At 34.1% G+C, this 20,987-nt stretch overlaps 1 protein-coding gene across 4 annotated transcripts in view; it reads right to left on the bottom strand.

Moving 5' to 3' along the window:
* Window positions 1-1,729: 1,729 nt before the first annotated feature.
* The window catches only part of LOC131158796 (probable cinnamyl alcohol dehydrogenase 1), a 75,804-nt gene continuing 56,546 nt past the window's right edge, over window positions 1,730-20,987 (bottom strand). For all 4 annotated transcript variants that reach the window (XM_058113667.1, XM_058113668.1, XM_058113669.1 and 1 more), the window contains exons 5-7: window positions 3,492-3,777; window positions 2,389-2,539; window positions 1,730-2,263 (exon numbers count right to left, since the gene is read on the bottom strand). In XM_058113667.1, the coding sequence (XP_057969650.1) occupies window positions 2,070-2,263; window positions 2,389-2,539; window positions 3,492-3,777 (631 nt within the window). In that variant the 3' untranslated portion in view covers window positions 1,730-2,069. The remainder of the gene's footprint in view (window positions 2,264-2,388; window positions 2,540-3,491; window positions 3,778-20,987) is intronic.

The raw sequence follows: 20,987 nt of genomic DNA, 5'->3' as shown, positions 1-20,987 counted from the left end.
CTATATTCTGTCTTCCAAAAATTGTTTCAGCATAAATGTCAGTCACCTGATCATAATGGGTCAGTCTCATGGATAGGTAAAAGCTCATGCTTTTAATTTTGTTTCCAAAAACTTTTGCCAAATTGTTTTGAGACTTTTGAAAATGTTTTCCAACGTTTTCAAAATTTGGTCTCCAAAATAATTAATCCTAATGAGCTTCAATGCATCCATATTAACTTCTGATTGAAATATTACATAAGACTTTCTTAAGATTTAAAAACTTTATAAACACGAAGTCTTCATGTATGTCTTTCTTTGAGTCCATCTTGACTTGAGCTTCAATATTCTTTAAGCTTTCATAAGATTTGTCTTTCTTTGATCATTTCAGCTTTCTTTCTTTATCTTTTGCTTCATCATGGGCCAAGTCTTTCAACATAATCTTCATGTGAGTGTCTTTAAAACACTTGAGTTTGATTTTCTATGAACTTGATCTTTTATCAAAACTTCCTAAGTCCTGAAACTTATCTTAACAAAACATGTTAAGTTCCTTTGGTTTGTTATCATCAAAATAAGATTCTAAGCCTTATGAGACCAATAATCTCCCCTTTTTTTATAAGGACAAACAAGGAGCAAAAAATGAGTAAGCCTTAAAAAGGTCCCCTCTTACAATAAGTATCATCTTAACAATATTTGTAATATTAAGATAAATTTCCATAAACATATCAGAATTTACGATCAATTTCAATATCATGCTCATATATTTCATTTCATAGTTGACCCAATATACATGCTTAGGTATGCAATATTATATTCAATTCTTGCCCAAAAATTCTCTCCATTTTGACATCAATCAAAAAGAGTAAGATATCAAGAAAAACATATAAATACTAAGGCATTGAGCAACTATAAGCAATAGTATATATCTAGTAAAGGTACAAAATAGAAACTTTACTTGCAAGGTGGATATATAGATGGAACATGTTTGCTATTGATAAGGAGGAAGTACGTTCTGAACTTTTTATGAATATTAATCAAATAATTAATATTATAATTCAATTAGTTGTTGTATGAGCATTTGGTCATTTTAGCACATTTTACCAATGAAAATTAATGAGATCATAATTTCTATAATTTTCAAAAAACATGAGAAATTTAACATTGAAAGATAAATTAAAGAATTAACATATTCGCGGTAAGTTAAGTATAGCTTTTATATAGAAGATAATATAGTGAAGACTCGGATGGTATGAACACTTACAACGTAGGTCACATAGTGTGTCAATGAGAAAAAGTGAGTTAGTTAAGGTGAGGAATAGTAGGAGTAGGAGTAAACCTAAAATAACTTGAAAGGAGATAATGAATAAGAATTTAACATCCTGAATTTGTCAAAAGAAATTATCCATAATCGCATAAATTGGCAAAAAAAGATTCATATAGTTAAACCTACCTAGTGAGATTTAAGGCTTGATTTTGTTGTTGTATATGGAGCATTTAGTTATTACAATGATACCACATTACCTCCTTGTATTTGAGTAAAACTATAAAAGGGATTTGCATAATTTTTCCAAAATTATATATAGGCTTAGTTATTGCAATAATTTGGCTTCTAGAGTAAAATTTGAAATTATAATGTAGGCTTAGTTCTTGCAATAATTTCAACATCTTAAATGAAATTTATGATATGCCAATTATCTATGTGAATTCAAAACTAACGCAAAACAAAATTGACGAAACCTAATCAAAGTAGGACTTACCACAACATAAATGATATAGGCTTTATTACAAAATTTGTTGTTAAAATAACAATGTTTATTACAAAACAAGATTCTCCCCAAGGATTGCTTCACATGAATTACCATGACCAGTTACAAGCACATCAACAAAAATACTCTCATGGACAATTGTTCATGTACTTGCATTGCCAGAAAGTACCATGACCAGTTACAAGCACAACATCAATCATAAATAGGCTTAAGTAAATACATACCACCCGCGTACAAGGATCACCAATGCACTAGTTGCTTTCATTTCACATGAATTTATGAATGTATGACTTCAGTTGAGGTGGAACAAGTCTCTTTATGGTGTCATTACAGGGAATTCTCAATATCAATCACAAATCTATATTTCACATCCTTCTTTATAAGCCTCTGAAGAGCTTCATTTGCATATTGAATTGGAATTATTTCTATCTCAGGGTAAATTCCATGTGCAGCACAGAAATTCAACATTTCTTGCATTTCTTTTGTACCACCCGTCATACTCCCAGAAACAGTTTTCATGCCTGTCAGGGAAAAAAAATTACACTTTCAATACACTAAGAAAAATTCTGGAGTTGCCATGGCATGACTGCATTGACTATCAAAGTGGATAAATACATGTGTAAATCATAATCAACTATTAAACTACCTATTATAAGGCTAGCGGGACTGAATTTTACTTCACTTGGGAAGCCCACCAGAACAAGAACACCAGCAGTCTTCAACAGTGACATGTATGGATCAAAGGGATGATCCCCAGAAGCAGTGTCAATTATGTAGTCAAATGATTTTTCCAGAGCCTACACATAAGACGATAACCATCAACCAACCAAAGCCCAAGGGCCAAGTCATCATTTCCAATGCTTATTATGCAAACCATGTAAAAATTTCTCCACAACCTGATTGTCAAATTGAGATTTGAATAGAGAATCAAAATATTATATTTTATGAATCAAGAATTGAGAATCAAATTGAGCTGTAATATTCAGGCACAAATTTGAAAAACAGTGAAAAAATACTAGTATATATGTAAATTTTAAACAAATAAATATAATATGTCTATATATATATGTATAGAAGAAAATTGAATGATCATATTAATTGAAATGAAAATCATATTATCTACTAAAAAGTAAAAAATCGCTCTAGTTTGAAATGTAAAAAAAGGAACTTTAAATCTAAACACATCTGGCTTCGAAATAAATTATTCTTGAGGAGAACTGGACAAGTTAAGAACAACAACAAAGCCTTATGTCCTACTAGGTAGGGTCATGAATTGGACGAATGGAGATCTAACAGAATTTCCAAACTCAAAAGTTCAGGAACCCTAAAATTTTAAACAATCAAAAGAGAGATGAAAATTAATAGATCTGTGAATTTTATTTTAAAGGCCATTGAAAAAGGTTTTAAGGCCTTTTGCATTAAAAAATGAAAATTTTAGGTTTTCAAAAATTGGGTTTCTTACTAGAAGTTGAATTGTAGGGTTGGAATCACAAATCATAAGATTCAAACAGAAGATTGCACGATTCATGGTCAATTATTGCTTACTTAGATCTGCCTCCTTGATTTGAACCAAATGCTTGTCATTTGAAAACAAATTGTATAGTTCTTATTTAGAAACATATCAGTAATGCTCCATAAGGAAGTAGTATCATGTTTGTATGTTCACGATGGTTAGGCATCGGCCAAAAAATCCATCATTATACTGAGCAAATCACAGGCATTTGACAACATTGCTCTACGGATACTTACCATCATCTGCTGTTGATCACATGAGACCACAAATTTGTCTGCACCAAGTACATTTAAGGATTCCTCTTTCTTGGATATACTTGTGCTAAAAACTGTCACATTCAATCCAAAAGCTTTTCCCAATTTGACAGCCAAGTGACCAAGACCACCTAACCCAATCACACCTAGAGATTTACCTGGTTGATTCATCTTATGGCGCATCATAGGTGTGTAAACAGTAATTCCAGCACATAATAAAGGTGCTGCTGAAGCCAATGGGTAGTTGTCAGGTATTTGGAAGCAATACCTGTAAATTGAGCACCAAAACTGCTATCCGTGGTTAAAAAATAATTTACCCTGAGCACTAGGGAAATAATGAAACAGGTTAAAAATAATTAAATTATAAAACTAGAAACAGAAAATCAAGCTTTTTCATGATATCAAATCAAGCTTTTCCATGGTAAGGTTTCTCCTTTGTGACCGATTGGTCAAAGGTTTGAGAGCCCAAGGAAACAGCTTCTGTACATAAAAGCAGGGGTAAGGCAGCGTACACTGTGATGACCATCCCCCTATCCTCGCAAAGCATAGAGCTTTGTGGCCCAAGGACTCCCTTTTTTCTTTTTACCACTTCACCTAAAAGCTTAACCTACTAGGGTTGTCAGCCGACAATGTATATCTTAAAACTCCCCTGCACGTGCAACCTGATTGCACATAGAGAGATAAACAAACAATGAACATACTCATCCTAGGAACACATTTTTTTTTTTGCATACATTAAACATGGGCAACAAGACTAGAACCCAGGACCTCTTAGCAACTACAGTTCTAATATAATGGTAGATTACCACTTCACCAAAAAGCTGAAGCTGTAAGGTTGTGGGTCAACAATGTATATCAAGCCTCAGCAATTACAATTTAGGAAGTTGGCCACAGTTTTTTCCCAGCAAAGATATGAGTGATAAAACCTACCTACAACCATAATCACTCCTTACAAAGAAAGGGTTGACATTATGGCATAGTCAATTGCAGTGCCTCCAGAATTCATTTAAACCGAAAAGCAGATCCTTTGACCAACAGTGCAAAAATATAAACCATAAAAAAGCAACTTCTAGATCCCTACTATTACTGTGCTTATAAATTAGTACTTGAACCTAGGATCAAGAACCCATCTTATCATTGGTATTTTTTTGTGCCTTTTGTGGATGAGCTTTCTCCTATGACTTAGTTATAGTTCTTAAGAGATAGGGTTTCTTAATGTGATAGTACTCATCCAATTATATAATGAAATAAAGAATCAATTAGGTATTAGTATTAAAGTTTTCAGGTCTGATAATGTTCCAAAATTTACAGGACTTGTGTGATTTTTGTGACTTGTTTTTTAAATCACAAGATGCCATCTAGTGTCATGGAGGGAAAGGTTGTCTCCTTACCCTGTTAAGTGTGTCTTTGTTAGGTATTATAGAACCCATGCAAAAACTTAGTCCAGTTGTGATCTTATTTAGGGAATACATGATTGTTCTTGTGCTAACTCCGCCTGTAATGTACTTAATGTCCTAATTTTTTCACACACGGCCAGTCCTAAGCCTAAGTAAAGGAGGAGGGTTGTGTTAGGTAGCTAACAGCTAGCGTAAAATTTGTCAGATCACTATGATATGAATTTTTATCGAATATTTGCTGAGGTGTCCCCTACGAGCGACGCGTTGCACTTGTATCACCCGGGTGTAATGAAAAGTGGGCAAGGGTGGGCTAGGTCATCATCCCAAAGCAACGCGCCGTGTCGGCGCCTAGGTACGGCGTCAAATATGCAAGGGTTCTTGCATCATTCTGGACGTGGGCAGGTAAAGTTGTTAGTTCAGGAAACTAGGATTATATTAGCAACTTGGAATATAGGGACTCATACGGGTAAAAGCATGGAAATTTTGGACATAATGATCAGAAGAATAACTAATATAATTTGTCTTCAAAAAACTAAGTGGGTGGGGGAGAAAGCTAGAGAAATTGATAAATCAGGATTTAAACTTTGGTATACTGGAAAAGAAAAACATAAGAATGGAGTTGGAATTATTATAGACAAAAACTTAAAAGATAGCGTTGTTGATGTAAATAGAGTAAGGAATAGAATTATATAAATCAAGATAGTATTAGGACGAGTTATAAATATCATTAGTGCTTATGCTCCTCAAGTTGGCTTAACAGAAAATCTTAAGAGATAATTTTGGAAAGATATGGATAGTATTATACAAGGCATACCAGAGACTGAGAAAATATTTATAGGAGGAGATCTAAATGGACACATGGAAGGGATTATAAAAATTATGAGAGGATAAATAGAGGATATGGATATGGAGACAAAAATGAACCTGGAGAGATGATCTTAGACTTCGCTATGTCATATGATTTTAGTATAATGAATACTTTCTTTAAGAAAAGAAAAGAACACTTAATAACCTTTAAAAGTGGACAAAATAGAAGTCAAATAGATTTTTTTTTTTTAACTAGGAAGGTAGATCGTTTATCATACAAGGATTGTAAAGTTATTCCAGGTGAAAGCCTAACCACACAACATAGAGTCTTAGTATTAGATATATGTATTAAAAAATGGAAGAAAAATGATAAAATAAACTAGTGTAAGAGAACTAGGTGGTAGAACCTAAAGGGAGAAAATATAATAAAATTTAAAGATAAAATGATCAAAGATGGGGATTGGACTATAGAGGATGGGATAGATACAAATACTCTTTGGAGTAGATTAGTTAACTCTATTTAAAAGATTGCAAAAGAGATTTTAGGTGAATCAAGGGGAAGATTCTCGAATAGCAAAGAAAGTTGGTGGTGGGATAAAGATGTACAAAAAGTCGTAAAGACAAAGAATTTGGTATAAAACGTGGAAAAAATGTAGAAACAGGGATAACTTTGAAAAGTATAAGGAGACAAGAAAAGATGCAAAAGGCCGTTAGTGAAGCTAAATACAAATCATTTAATAGTTTGTATGATAGATTAGATACAAAAGACGGGGAAAGAGATATATTTAAACTTACTAAAACTAGAGAAAGGAAGAGTAATGACTTAGGAAATGTAACATGCATAAAAAATAAGGATGATATTGTCTTCGTCAAGGACGAAGACATTAAAGAAAGATGGTGAAGTTACTTTAGTAAGTTGTTTAATGAAAACCAAATAAAAGAATTAAACTTAGAATTTTCAAACGAGGAAAAGATTAAAAATATGAATTTATTCGCAAAATTAAAGTTAATGAAGTTAAGTTTGCACTAAAAAGATGAAAAATGGGAAAGCTATGAGACCAGATAACATCCTAGTTTAAGTTTCGAAATGCTTAGATGATAACGGAATTATATGGTTAACTAATTTATTTAATACAATTATAAAAACTAAGAAAATATCAAATGAATAGAGGAAAGGCACTTTAATACTTATATACAAAAATAAAGGAGATATTCAAAATTGTAATAACTATCGTGGGATTAAACTTATGAGTCATACAATGAAACTATGGGAAAGGGTAGTTGATCAAAGATTAAGGTTAGAAACGAAGGTCTTAGAAAATCAATTTGGTTTTATGCTTGGGAGATCTATCATAGAAGCTATATATCTTTTAAGAAGATTAATGCAAAAGTTTAGGGAAAAGAAGAGGGACTTGCATATGATATTTATTGACCTTGGGGAAGCATATGATAGGCTACCTAGGGAAGTTCTATGGTGGGTTTTAGAAAAAAAGGGTGTATGTAGTAGGTATACTGATGTCATTAAGGATATGTACGATGGAGTAATGACTAGTGTATGGACTATATATTGAGAAACTTGAGAATTTCCAATCATCATAGGTGTACATCAAGGATCTACTTTGAGTCCTTATCTTTTTACTTTAGTAATGGACCAACTGACCAAGAGTATTCAAAAGGAGGTTCCATGGTGTATGTTGTTTGCAGATGATATAGTATTAATTGATGAAACTAGGGGCGGAGTAAAGGCTGAGTTAGAATTATGGAGAGAAGCTTTGGAATGTAGAGGCTTTAGGATAAGTACAAATAAGACTGAATATATGAAATGTAATTTTAGTAATAATAGGAGGAATATTGGAGACAAAGTTAAACTTGATGATGAAGAAATAAATAGCACTTGTAGATTTCAATACCTTGGATCTATTATGCAAGCTGAAGGAGAAATTGAAGATGATGAAATGCATAGAGTTAAAGCAGGTTAGGTAAAATGGAGAAGTGCTTCAAGTATACTCTGTGATCATAGAACCCTTAAAATTAAAAGGGAAGTTTTATAGGACAGATATAAGACCAGTTATGCTATATTGATCAGAATGTTGGGCGACGAAGAAACATAATATCCAAAAAATAAAAGTTGTCAAGATGAGAATGCTTAGATGGATGAGTAGTATAACATTGAAAGATAAATTTAAGGAATGAAAATATTTGCAATAAATTAGGTGTAACTCCTATAGAAGATAAGATAAGGGAGGAACGACTCAGATGGTATGGACACTTGCAACGTAGGCCACATAATGCACCAGTGAGGAAGAGTGAGTTAATTACTGCGGAGGGCAGTAGAAGGGGTAGGGGTAGACCTAAAATAACTTGAGAGAAGAAAGTGAGTAAGAGTTAATATCCCTAAATCTATCAAAAGAAATGGTCCATGATCGCATAAATTGGCGAAAAATGATTCATATAACCGACCCCACCTAGTGGGACTTAAGGCTTATTTGTTTGATTATTGTTCTTGTGCTAGGTATTCTATGAACGAGTCTACTCTTGGTAGACCAGCTATTAGTGGTTCTCTTTCTTTAGTTGATCCTCCTATTTTGACCCTCATTTATTTGTAAGATACTTCTACCATTGTTCCCAACATCTGTTACCACTCCAAAAAAATATTTGAGGTAGTGTTTGGTAATTGGGAATCAATTCTATGAATTGAAATCGAAATGATTGACTCTCATTCCTAACATTTGTTTTATGGTAGTTTCATTCCGATTCCCATTCCATGCAGGAATGGATTCCCCTTTTTGCCTACATTTTGATTCCTAACTCATAATCCGAAATCAAATCTTGAGTATTGAAAACACAGCACTTATTATAATACAATAATTTATATTAATATAATATATATTACATAAATTTTAAAAAAATATTAATATTATGATATCATTATTGCTATTTAAAATATTATTTTATATATTAACATGAATATCAAATCATCTTTATTAATATTTTTTTATTATATATAATAATATTATAACATATAACACTAATAGTATTATGATAAATTTGTGGTATGATTATTGATTTATAATATTATTATTTGTAATCTTAAAAATAAAATAAAACATTTATAATTAGCATCAATTATAAATATATAATAATAAAATTTAATAATGATATAATATAGAAAAAAATATAATACTATTATATAATAAATATACGCATGCACATATATATTATAATGTAATATTATATATAAAATAATAAAATATATACCACATAAATATAAAAATAATAATATTAATATAATACCATATATAATATAATATATATTACATATATCTAAAAAATAATATTAATATAATGACATCATTAAATATAAATTTATACTATATATAATAATATTATATCACATAAAAAGTAATAGAGTAGTATTAAATTATAGAATACTACGATGTAATTGTGGTATTATTATTTATTTATTATATTATTATGTATAACCTTAAAATAAATAAAATATTAACTATTAATATCATAAAAAAAATATAATAGTAAATTTTAATAATGATATAATATACAAAAAAAGAACAAAATACTATAGTGTAATAAAATATAATGCTATGGTGGTTGTTTTACAGTTTACTATATTATTATTTTATATTAAATAATATTAAGTTATAGTGTTATAATATATGACATTTTTATTTACATTTAATAAATTACATATTAAAATATAATACTTATAAATATAAGATAAAATATAATATTAATAATACAGTTAAAATAAAATAATAATAATAATAAAAAACATGATAAAATATAATATGCAAAGTATAATCAAGTACATAAATTAATAAAATAATATAATATAATAATTATGTATTGAAAATATTATTATTCCATATTAAATTAATTGAATAATCTTTTTGTACTAAACTACATAATTGATAAACTAGACTCATTTCCGATTCTTATGTCTATATATACCAAAAACTATAATACAACTTCAATTCCGATTCTATGCTAAACCAAACATGAGAGAGGAATCTGATATTCTGTTTCCGATTCTAGTGAATTCTGATTTTGATTTTGATTACTATTCCAACTGTGAACCAAATGCTACCTGAATGTATATGGGCAATACAGGATGGGAACTGAAAACAGTACGACCATGTAGACACAATTTCAACCACCCATCCATCAAGTGAGGTTTTCTGGTTCAGGAGATTCATCTTAGCTAAACTTGGATTTTCCTGCGACTCATTCTTGCTATATGTATGTCAATTCTTCAAGGTTCATTCATGAAGGCTTTCATAATATCTAACTGGGATAATGGCTAATCAAAATTAGCAGCCAAGGAAATAATCTAATAGAATTCAGCGGTGCTACAAGAGTGAACGTCTCAAAGTAATGAACATCATAAGTCTGGGTATATCCCTTGGCCATGGCCACAACCAGGATTTGAGCCTTTTAATAGAACAAGCAGGATGATTCTTAATAGGTATACACTCTACGTCACGTAACCAATTCCTTACCAGGATGAAGATCCACATCATCATCTGAACAGAGGAAATAGACATGGAAACACACGCACAAACACAGAGTAGAAGGAAGATTAAGTACTGAAACAGCAATAGGGAAAGTGACCAAGGACTTTGGTGTCCAGGTTCTAGTACACAAGGGTATGTTGCTCAGGGGAAGAGTGACAAACCAAAGCTACATAAAACCATTTATGGGCTTAAGCAGTGGTGGTTTCTATTTTTGGCTTTATGTAGTGCTATACTCTAATCACTCTATTTTTGTCTCGAAGAAGATACGTGATGCTGATGCAGTACAGCAGACAGACAGAATAGATAAGAGGAAAAAACAGAGAGAAGAGAAAGAGAGCAGAAAAAACAAGGGGAAATCTTAAGTTCAATTTAACTGAAAAAATCAACTCCATGCATATATCTACCAAGTATATGTACCGCCTGCAGCGAATTACACAAGTCGCCCAATAATTAAAACTATTAAAAATATATATATACAAAAATTGAAAAATATAACAGAATTTTTCTGAAGCTTAAAAATGAATCCTAATCTCCTTAGCCTACTTCTAAAATAAATGTCTCAAATCAGCAATCTAAGTGGTGGTGATGGTCCTCCGCCATACTCCTTGGCTGAAAGCAACTCAATTATGAGAAGTAGGATTGCAAATACCACTCTTAAAAACTCAAGAATACTCTCATGAACATCATTCTCAGTAAGCCATGTACCATGCCAAATAGAGCGGCCTCTCTACTAAGCCAAATAGTGTCAAAAAGCCATCCTAGGGGGAAGTCAAAAACTCGTCATCCAAAATAGCTTCAACCATAACTTGAGGTTTTCATGTTAGATTTGGCTAGAAAATTTTAATATATGTACAGAAATATCATAATACAAGTTGATCTCTAAAACTCTAGAACCTCAACCTTTCCAAAATAGTTGAGTGCATAATAGATCATGAAAATAATTTTTCACTTCGTAATGTTATAGCTAACACATCCCATGTTTTACTTAGTGACGTCAATGTAGTATTCTTATAATGCCTACATGTTGTTTAGGATCATTTATTTATTATTATTAATATTTTTTAAAACATATGCAATTTATTTACACATTTTAGTCTAAAAAAAATTCCCAAAAGACTTACGCTTTGATGGCTTAAGGCTTCTGCCTCACCTACACCCTCACCTTTCTAAACATTGATGATGATCATCATTATAGTAATAATGAATAATAATCATAACGATGACAATGATGACGAAGATGATCAGTCGAACAAACATTAGAGAGTGAGTTCAGTTATAAATTTAGCACTTCAATACCTATATACAAAAATAAAGGAGATATTCAAAATTATAATATCTATCATGGAATTAAACTCACGAGTCATATAATGACACTGTGCGAAAGGGTAATTAAACAAAGATTAAGGCAAGAAACAAAGGTCTCAGAAAATCAATTTGGTTTTATGTCTGGGAGATCTACTACAGAAGTTATTTATCTTTTAAGAGGATTAATGGAAAAGATTAGGGAAAAGAAGAGGGACTTGCATATGGTATTTATTGATTTAGAGAAAGCATATGATAGGGTACCTAAGGAAGTTCTATGGTGGGTTTAAAAAAAAATGGTCCATATAGTAAATACACTAACGTTCCTAAGGATATGTATGCTGGAGTAATGACTAGTGTTAGGACTATAGGTGGAGAGATTAGAGAATTTCCAATCACATAGATGTACATCAAGGATCTGGCTTGAGCCCCTATCTTTTTTCTTTAGTGATTGATTAACTGACTAGGAGTATCCAAAATGACATTCCATGGTGAATGTTGTTTGCTAATGATATTGTCTTGATCGACGAAACTTAGGGGTGGAGTAGAGCATAAGTTAGAATTATGGAGAGAAGCTTTAGAATCTAGATACTTTATGATAAGTAGAAATAAGACAGAATATATGAAATGTAATTTCAATAATAGTAGGAGGAATATTAAAGACAAAGTTAAACTTGATGATGAAGAAATCAGTAACAGTAGCAGATTTCAATACCTTGGAAATATTATGCAAGCTGAGGGAGAAATTGACGAAGAGGTAATACATAGAATTAAAGTACGTTGGGTAAAATAGAGAAGTGCTTCAAGTGTGCTTAGTGATCGTAGAAAACCCTTAAAATTAAAAGGAAAATTTTATAAGACAGCTGTAAGATCAGCTATGTTATATGGATCAGAATGTTGAGCAACTAAGAAACAACACATCCAGATACTAAAAGTTGCTGAGATGAGAATGCTTAGATGGATGAGAAGCGTAACATTAAAAGATAAATTAAGAAATGAACATATTCACGGTAAGTTAGGCAAAACTCCTATAGAAGATAAGATAAAGGAGGGACGACTCAGATGATTTGGACACTTGCAACGTAGGCCACGAGTGAGTAACAATGAGTTAGTCACTGTAAGGGGCAATAGAAGGGCTAGGGGTAGACCTAAAATAACTCATAAGAAGATAGTGATTAAGGATTTAATAGCCATGAATTTTTCGAAAGAAATTATCCATGATCGCATAAATTGGCAGAAAAGGATTCATGTAGCTAAGCCCACCTAGTGGGACTTAAGGCTTGGTTTGTTGTTGTTGTTGTAGTTTAGTTATAAATTTACAAAAGCTAAAATGTCAGTTTAGTGGATAGACAGTACCCTAAGTTACAGAAAAATGAATTTGTCCACATGAAGGATGAAAGAAATATTACAAACTATATGCGCGCTATCATATTTTAGTTTGGCCTTGTTGGACTAGCTGATTTAGTCTGTATTTAAATACAATGTAAGAACTATGCAGTTTTACTAATTTTCCCAATCCTTCAAGCAGTAAACAAGTTTAACAAGTCATTTTTTATACCCAAATGCAACCAAGCAATCAATCTCAGCTGTTCCTGCAATATCTTGGACTTTTGCTCCCAATTTCTCATAGAAATTTAAATTTTCTTACAAATGATCTTCAATTTTTCATGAAAATATTGAATATTTTGCAAAAATTCCACAAAATACTGCAGCTAAATCTAAACTTGGGGATTGGTAGGACTGATTTGTACTCCTAGATGTCAACAGTGCACTTGCAATCCAATATCGCCTAGGCATCTCAAAACTTCATAAGAACTTCCAAAATATAATGGCTGGACTGAATTTCTCAGAGTCCAGAGCAAATTTTCAGGTTCTAGGCGTCATCCACACACACATCACTGACACATCAGTGTGTTGAGATTTTTTGATTAAATGAATGACCTAACAGAGTAACACAACGATTGGTCTTTCCCTCTATTTATATTTTATAATACATATCAAATACATTCTAATGACCATAATAGTCTTACTAATTCTCACTTATTAGCATAACACTTACAGAAATAATAATACTAAACGACTAAAATAACCATTAACACCCCCCGTCAAGCTAGAGCATAGATATCATATGCTCCTAGCCTGTTACAAATAAATTTAACACGACCACCCCCAAAGCTTTGGTAAACAAATCAGCAAATTGCATATCGGACTTCACATAAGTGGTGGCACTAAGCTTTTGCACAAGTTTATCTCAAACAAAGTGGCAATCAACTTTGCAAGTGGCAATCAACTTTGCTCATGGAAGATCGAGTTGGAAGCAATTTGAAGAGCAGCTTGATTATAACACATCAACTCCATAGGCTGAGAATATGGAAAGCCCATTCTCAACCAAAGATGCTCACATGTAGTCTAAGCCAGAACCCTATGTTCTGATTCAGCACTTGACCTACCCACTATAGTTTGGTTGTTACTCTTCTAGGAAACTAGATTACCACCAACAAAAATATAGTACATGGTAGTGGATCTTCAGTTTCAAGGTGATCCAGCCTAATCTACATCAGCATAACCCTAAGCATAAGTGTGGTCCTAATCTCGATATAAGAGACCTCTCCGAGGTGCACCTTTGAGATATCTCAAGATGTGAATTAACAACCCAATGAATTGTCCTTAGAGAATCTAGAAATTAACTCAAAACACTCGTTGCGAAAAACATGTCCAACCGAGTGATTGAGGCAATTCAAATTTCCAACAAGTCTCCGGTATTGTCCAGGATTAGGCAACAAATTACCAATATCTGACATTAATTTGCTATTTGGATCCCAACAGGCTAGTTTTATCCAAAATATCAAGAACATCCTCTATTATGAAACAATTCCCATATGAGATATAGATACTTCTACACCCAAGAAGTGTTTCAATGGTCCCAAATCTTTGATTTGAAACTTAGTCATAGAAAATGTTTTAGGCTCTGAATACATTAATAATCATTACTTTTCATTACAATATCATCCCCATACACAATAAGGATCTTACCCGATGAAATATGAAGATAAAACACAAAGTGATCCACTACATACCGTCAAAGGCCAAATTAAGGTACTAAAATATTGAATAAACCAAATGCTCTGGGATACTATTTTAAACCACATAATGCCTTTTTGAGCCGACACACTAAACCTAACTCCCCCATAAACAACAAACCTAGGTGGTTGCTCCACATAAAACTCCTTCACAACATCGCCATGCAAGAAGGCATTTTTCACTTCTAGTTGATGCGGAGTCCAATGACAAGTAGTGGCCAAGGAGATGAATAGATGTACTAATATAAGTTTGGCAACTGGGGAGAAAGTGTTGGAAGAATCCAAACCATAGACCTAACTATACCCCTAGCAACAAGACATGGCTTCAAACGAGCCACAAAACCATCATGGTTGACTTTCACAATATATACCTAACGACAACCAATCCCAAATTTGTAAGGAGGAATAGATACTAATTCCCAAGCATCATTATCTTGTAAAGCATTCATCTCTTCAATCATTGCACTCCTCCACCCAAAGTGGGCTAAGGCTTTAGAAATAGATTTAGGAAGGGCAACAAATGATTAAGTAACAATAATAGGAGGGTGATAAGAAGTCATAGCAAACAAAGTTGGAGAAGAGATGTTGTCTACATGTGTGTTTACCTTTCTACATAGAAATAGGAGGATCAATATCATGGGAAATATGATCATCAGACGAGGAAGCCGAAGACGTGGTAATAGAAGCTAGAGGGGACTCTCTTCCTTGGAGCTACCGTCAAGAATACACCTGCAAATTAGGACGATTGAACTTGGAAGATTAGGCAAAGGAAGAGATTCACTGAGATCCAAAGCACTTAGGGACTGAGTGTCTAAGTGTCATATGGTGTAGACTCAAATAAGGTAACATCGGCAGAAACAAATAAGTGAGGTAGAGTAGAATTATAACAATGATATCGCTTTTAAGTGCATGAGCAGTCCAAAGAGACATTTTATAGCACGAGGGTCCAACTTATCCACCCTAAGAGTTAGCTAATGAACAAAGGACACACACCCGAATATATAAGGAGGTAGAAAGAATAGAGGTGAATTAGGAAAGAGAACGAAGTAGAGAATTTTAGCAATAAGAATAGTGGCTGGCATCCTGTTGATAAAATAGCAGACAATAAGTACAACATCACTCCAAAAACACTTTAGATACATGCATTGGATAAAATAACGTGCAAGTAATGTCAAGGATATGTCTACTTTTCCTCTCTACAATCCCATTTTGTTGAGCGGTGGGCACAAGATGATTAATGAATAATACCAAACTAAGAAGCACTCCATCATAGCTCTAGTCCCAAACCTTTTGAATCGCATTCTTTTACGAAGGGTGAGATGTCTCTCTCTCTCTCTTGCACACAAAATTTTCCTTTCCCACTTTCGTGCGTTCGACGCAATGGGTGTTCTTGTGGTATCCAATGCTAGAACAATCGCTTCAATTGGAGGTAAACGCTTTGATCTACGATAAGATAAGGTTGTATAGATCGCATCTTTGCTCGTGGTCGAGAATAATGTCTCTCGTAATAGGTGGGTTAGGTTTTCTAGAGAGGCTATCTTGGTTCATTGATGGCATACCTACTTTCAATGAAATGCAAAGGGGGTTTCAATCTGTTTGATTGGGTATTACAAAGATTTAGATGTCATTTAAATGCACAAAGGTAGGAAAGCATCTAGAGGTAGGGTTGGTATGGAAGGGGAAGGGAAGAGGTTTTCAGTTTTTATTCCTCGTGGTGAAAAAAATGATAGGTGGCGAAGTTTCGCAAGTGTCTTCTGCGAGTTAGTGAAGAATTTTTGTGAGGAATTTGGGGTGTACAGTGTACTACATGATAACTCTTCACAACACAGATCATGGAGCCAAGGTTTTGGAAGGCAAAAATCCTGCAAGTGAGGGCTGCGGTAGTCATGTCCATTCCATGAAACAGGATTTGTAGGTTAAGAAACAAGAGTTGTGTCATCGTTATAGAGATGAGTTGTATCTGAATGCAACTAGGGCTATCGTTGATTAGCTGGTTTTGATTGACAAGTGCAAGGGCCAAGATGCATGCTTCTCATTTTGGACTTGGCCCAAGTAATTGAAAAAGGTGTCCAACTAAGTGGGGCCAATCACTTGAAAATGCCCATTCTTCAAGAAAGGTTGATACAGACTACAAGATTGGATCCTAAGGAAGGTTCTCTTCTTATAGACTTCCCACCAAAGGGTCTTGGAGATAAGTAGACCCGTAACCCATAGTGAGGAGGAAAAAGAGGCAAGAAGCTTGACTGCACCTGAATGGGCCATAGTAGCACTAGATGTAGAAGCCTTGGTTCGAAGTTGTTGAATCATACGGAGAAGATTGTTATACTCTTCTTGGGACATGGTGGATGATATACTCCCTAGTGGAGCTAGGTGCACTAGAAGTGTCAACTGTAGAATCACCCTTGGCAAGAGACATATTGACACAAGTAGATTTTCCATGGAGATCCCAATATCGATCAATAGCATAACTGTCCTTGCCACAATGTGTGCAAATGCAAGAATTGCTACAAAGAACTACTTATCTTGATACACTACTTTTTCCACAATTGCCATCCAATCCTCATACTCGTCTTATAACACTTCCCTAACCACGGTTAAACGTATTCCTAACCATGGCTAAACTATCACATGAAGAAGACTAAGAAGAAGACTGAGAGCCATCTTTGATGATTCTTTGGATTCTAGCATATGTTTCAGTTATAGATGGAATGGATTCACTAGCAAGAATCTTATCGTGGATGGTTCGAAGCCCTAGACTAAACCTAGCTAAAAACTTAGCAGGCAAGAACTTTGCCCATTGCCTCTTAATCATCTCAATGTCGTAACTAATTAGTTGATAAATATTGAGTTCCTCCCACATACCCTTTTGAGTGCTTTAATACTCACTAATAGATTTACCTTCTCGGTCATATTTGAAAAACTTCTCATATAGGTCAAAAACACAAGTTTGATTTTTATCTTGTGCGATGCTTTCATGAAGATCATCCCATATGACCTTTGCTGTTCTATGAAACATCACATTCACAGCAACTGGTGGTTCCATACTATTCCACAACCACACAATTAATATGTCATTCCCTTTCATTCAATTTTCATAATCCTCTTGAGTCTGGAGACACAGGATAATGCAACAAATATTTGGACTGTCCTTTCGCATTACCATACATGTGTACTGCCTGAGACCATAGCAGGCAGTTGGAGGATCCAACCAATTTGATGGCTGTGATCTGTACATTAACAGTATCAGTCGAAGCTCTCTTTGTAGGGGCCATCAAAGCCACCCCCAATATGCTACAATAAGTACACACCGGTGCTGGAGGGAACAACACAAGAAGGCAAAATCAAGCAGCGCACATAAATACAGAGCAGAACTTCAGAGGACTATACTACATAACATACATTACATCCTACGAGGAATTATTTCACCATGCAGAAGTGGACAACCCATAACAAGCTCCGCAGGCACCTGATAAACAACCTGGTATCACAGCAGCTACAGGTACAATGGCTGGCAGCAACTAGAACTAAGTGCCAGCAAGAGCAGGAAATAAAATCTTTCAACACAAATTAAAAAAACAGCAGAAACTAAAACAAAAACTGCAGCAATCAATCATGAACATACAGCATTACCAAGCTACAAACACAAAGCAAACAGCAGCACAACAACAGCAGATAACAGAAACAGAGCTCAACACACAACAGCAGATACCAGAAACAGAGTTTCACACAGAAACAACGGATACCAGAAGCCTAGAGTAATTTTACATTGGCAAATCACCATGAACACACACAACATCCTGACAGGGATGCTGCACCGTGAAACAAAGATGAAAAGTGACCTTAAACGACTCTCAAACCAACCAGAAAACAGATTTGAAAGCTGATTAAGGGAAGATAAGGAACAAAACGAAAAACAGAGAGAAAACACAAAGGAACAACCAACAGAATAAAGAACAAAAGAGGAAAAAAAAAACCATCATAAACTAACACTCCAACACATAAGGCCAATCGTGCTGAATATCAGAAAAGCTCAAACCCTTAAAATTCCCTTGTCCCACACACCAAAGAGAAGCCAAATAATGTATATTTTCCCAAACCAGCACCTGAGCCCATTTCTTCCGTAGAAAAATGCGCACATTATGCTCCAACCACAACCCCAAAAAAACTGCAAAAAAGCACATTTCCAAGGTGCTGCCCTTTCGTCTTTCCTGCCAAATCCAGCAAAAATCACTGCCAAAAAATCCTCCACTGTTTTTGAACTCACCCAAACACTCCAAGCATAGTCACAATGAATGAACAAATGTGATGATGATTCTGAACAATTAAAGAAGAGAACACATGTCTGGAGATATAGCCTTCAAAGGTCACCTAAACTGCCAGCAAGTTATTGGTATTAATTCTATCAAGCACAACCTACCAAACAAAAGCTTTTATTTTAAAGGGGACTTTGGCCTTCCAAACAGAACTATAGAGAGGAAAAGAAAAATTCAACCTATTCAAAAGATTACAAAAAGATTTACATGAATAAACTTCCAAAAGATCCAGAGATCAAGACTGCCTATCCTCATCTAAAGAAAAGCGACCGTTATTTAACAAGACTAGCAGAGAGCATAGCTCTCCTATCTCCCTATCATTTAGCAATCTGTGGAAGTGGAAACCCCAAGAAGGCAAAGGACCACCTGCATGAACAACCAAAGAAGAAATGGAATCGTCCAGCCCTGAGCTTAGGCGAAAAAGGTGTGGAAAAGAGGTGGACATAACTCCATTCCCCAACCAAGGATCTTTCCAAAACCGCATATTGTTACCTTTACCCACCAGGAATTTAATGGGGAATGAAGAGGGAATAACTTTGAGAGATAGCTTTCTACGGACTCTCTGAAGAACATCTAAATCTCAAATTAATATCCCACCCATTCTCATCTAATCCATACTTACTTTTAACAACCAAATGCCACTGAGAGGAATTCTCTGGCGGAAACTGCCAAAGCTATTTAGCGAAAAGGGTTGTGTTGTTAGAAACCAGATTTCCAATACCCCAACCACCTTCCTATTTAGATCCTACCCACAACACCCTAGTAACCAGATGGTCCTTACTACCCCCTACCCCAAACCACAAAAATCCCTCATAATCTTCTCAATTTTATTAGCAACCCTTGTCGAAATCTTAAAATCCGAAAAGAAATATAAACGGATACTGGAAAGACAGGTCTGGATAAGAGAAATTCTGCCGCCAAGAGAAAAAAGAGCACCTTTCCACCCATCCAAAATCTTACAAACCCTTTCCACAATAGTATCCAAAAACTAACACACAACCAGTCCCAAGCCCGAGTAAAAGAGGAGGGTTGCATTAAGCAGTTGACAGCCAACGTGAAACTTGTCAGATCACTATGGCATGAATCCTACGAGCGACGCATTGCACTTATACGACCCTTGCATGGCGAAAAGTGGACGAGGGTGAGCTAGGTCGTTGCCCTAAAGCGATGCAATGTGTCGGCACCCGGGTACATTGTCAAATATGTGAAGGTCCCCACATCATTTTGGACGTGGGCAAGTAAAGAAGTTAGTTTAGGAGACTAGGATTAGATTAGCAACTTGGAATATAGGAACATTTATGAGTAAAAGCATTGAAATTGTCGACACAATGACTAGAAGAAAAATTAATATAATTTGCCTTCAAGAAACTAAGAGGGTGGGAGAAAAAGCTAGATAAATCGATATATTAGAATTTAAACCTTGGTACGTTGGAAAAGAAAAACATAAGAATGGGGTAGGAATTATTGTAGACAAATACTTAAAATATAACGTTGTAGATGTAAATAGAGTGGGGGATAGAATTATAAAAATCACTATGGTTTTAGGCCAAGAGATAATAAAAATCATTAGTGCTTATGCTCCTCAACTAGGCCTATCAAAAAATATTAAGAGACAATTTTGGGAAGACATGGATAGTATTATACAAGGCATATCAGGGGCTATAGAGTTATAGTGTTAGATATATGTATTTAAAATGGAAGAGAAAGGAAAAAATAAATAAGTGTAAGAGAACTAAATGGTAGAACCTAAAGGGAGAAAATATAATAAATTTAAAGATAAAATGATCAAACATGGTAATTGGACTATAGAGGATGGTGTAGACACAAACATTCTTTGGAGTAGGATAGCTAACTCTATTAAAAAAAAAAAAGCAAAAGGTATTTTGGGTGAGTCAAGAGGAAGATTCTCGACTAGCAAAGAAAGTTGGTGGTGGATCAAAATGTTCAAAAAGTTGTAAAGATAAAAAGAATTTGGTATAAAACATGGAAAAAATGTAAAAACATGGATAACTTTGAAAAGTATAAAGAGGCAAGAAAAGACGCAAAA

Source organism: Malania oleifera, chromosome 6 (genome assembly GCF_029873635.1).
Source record: "Malania oleifera isolate guangnan ecotype guangnan chromosome 6, ASM2987363v1, whole genome shotgun sequence".
Lineage (NCBI taxonomy): Eukaryota > Viridiplantae > Streptophyta > Magnoliopsida > Santalales > Ximeniaceae > Malania > Malania oleifera.
This window is presented reverse-complemented; position numbering and strand designations above follow the sequence as displayed.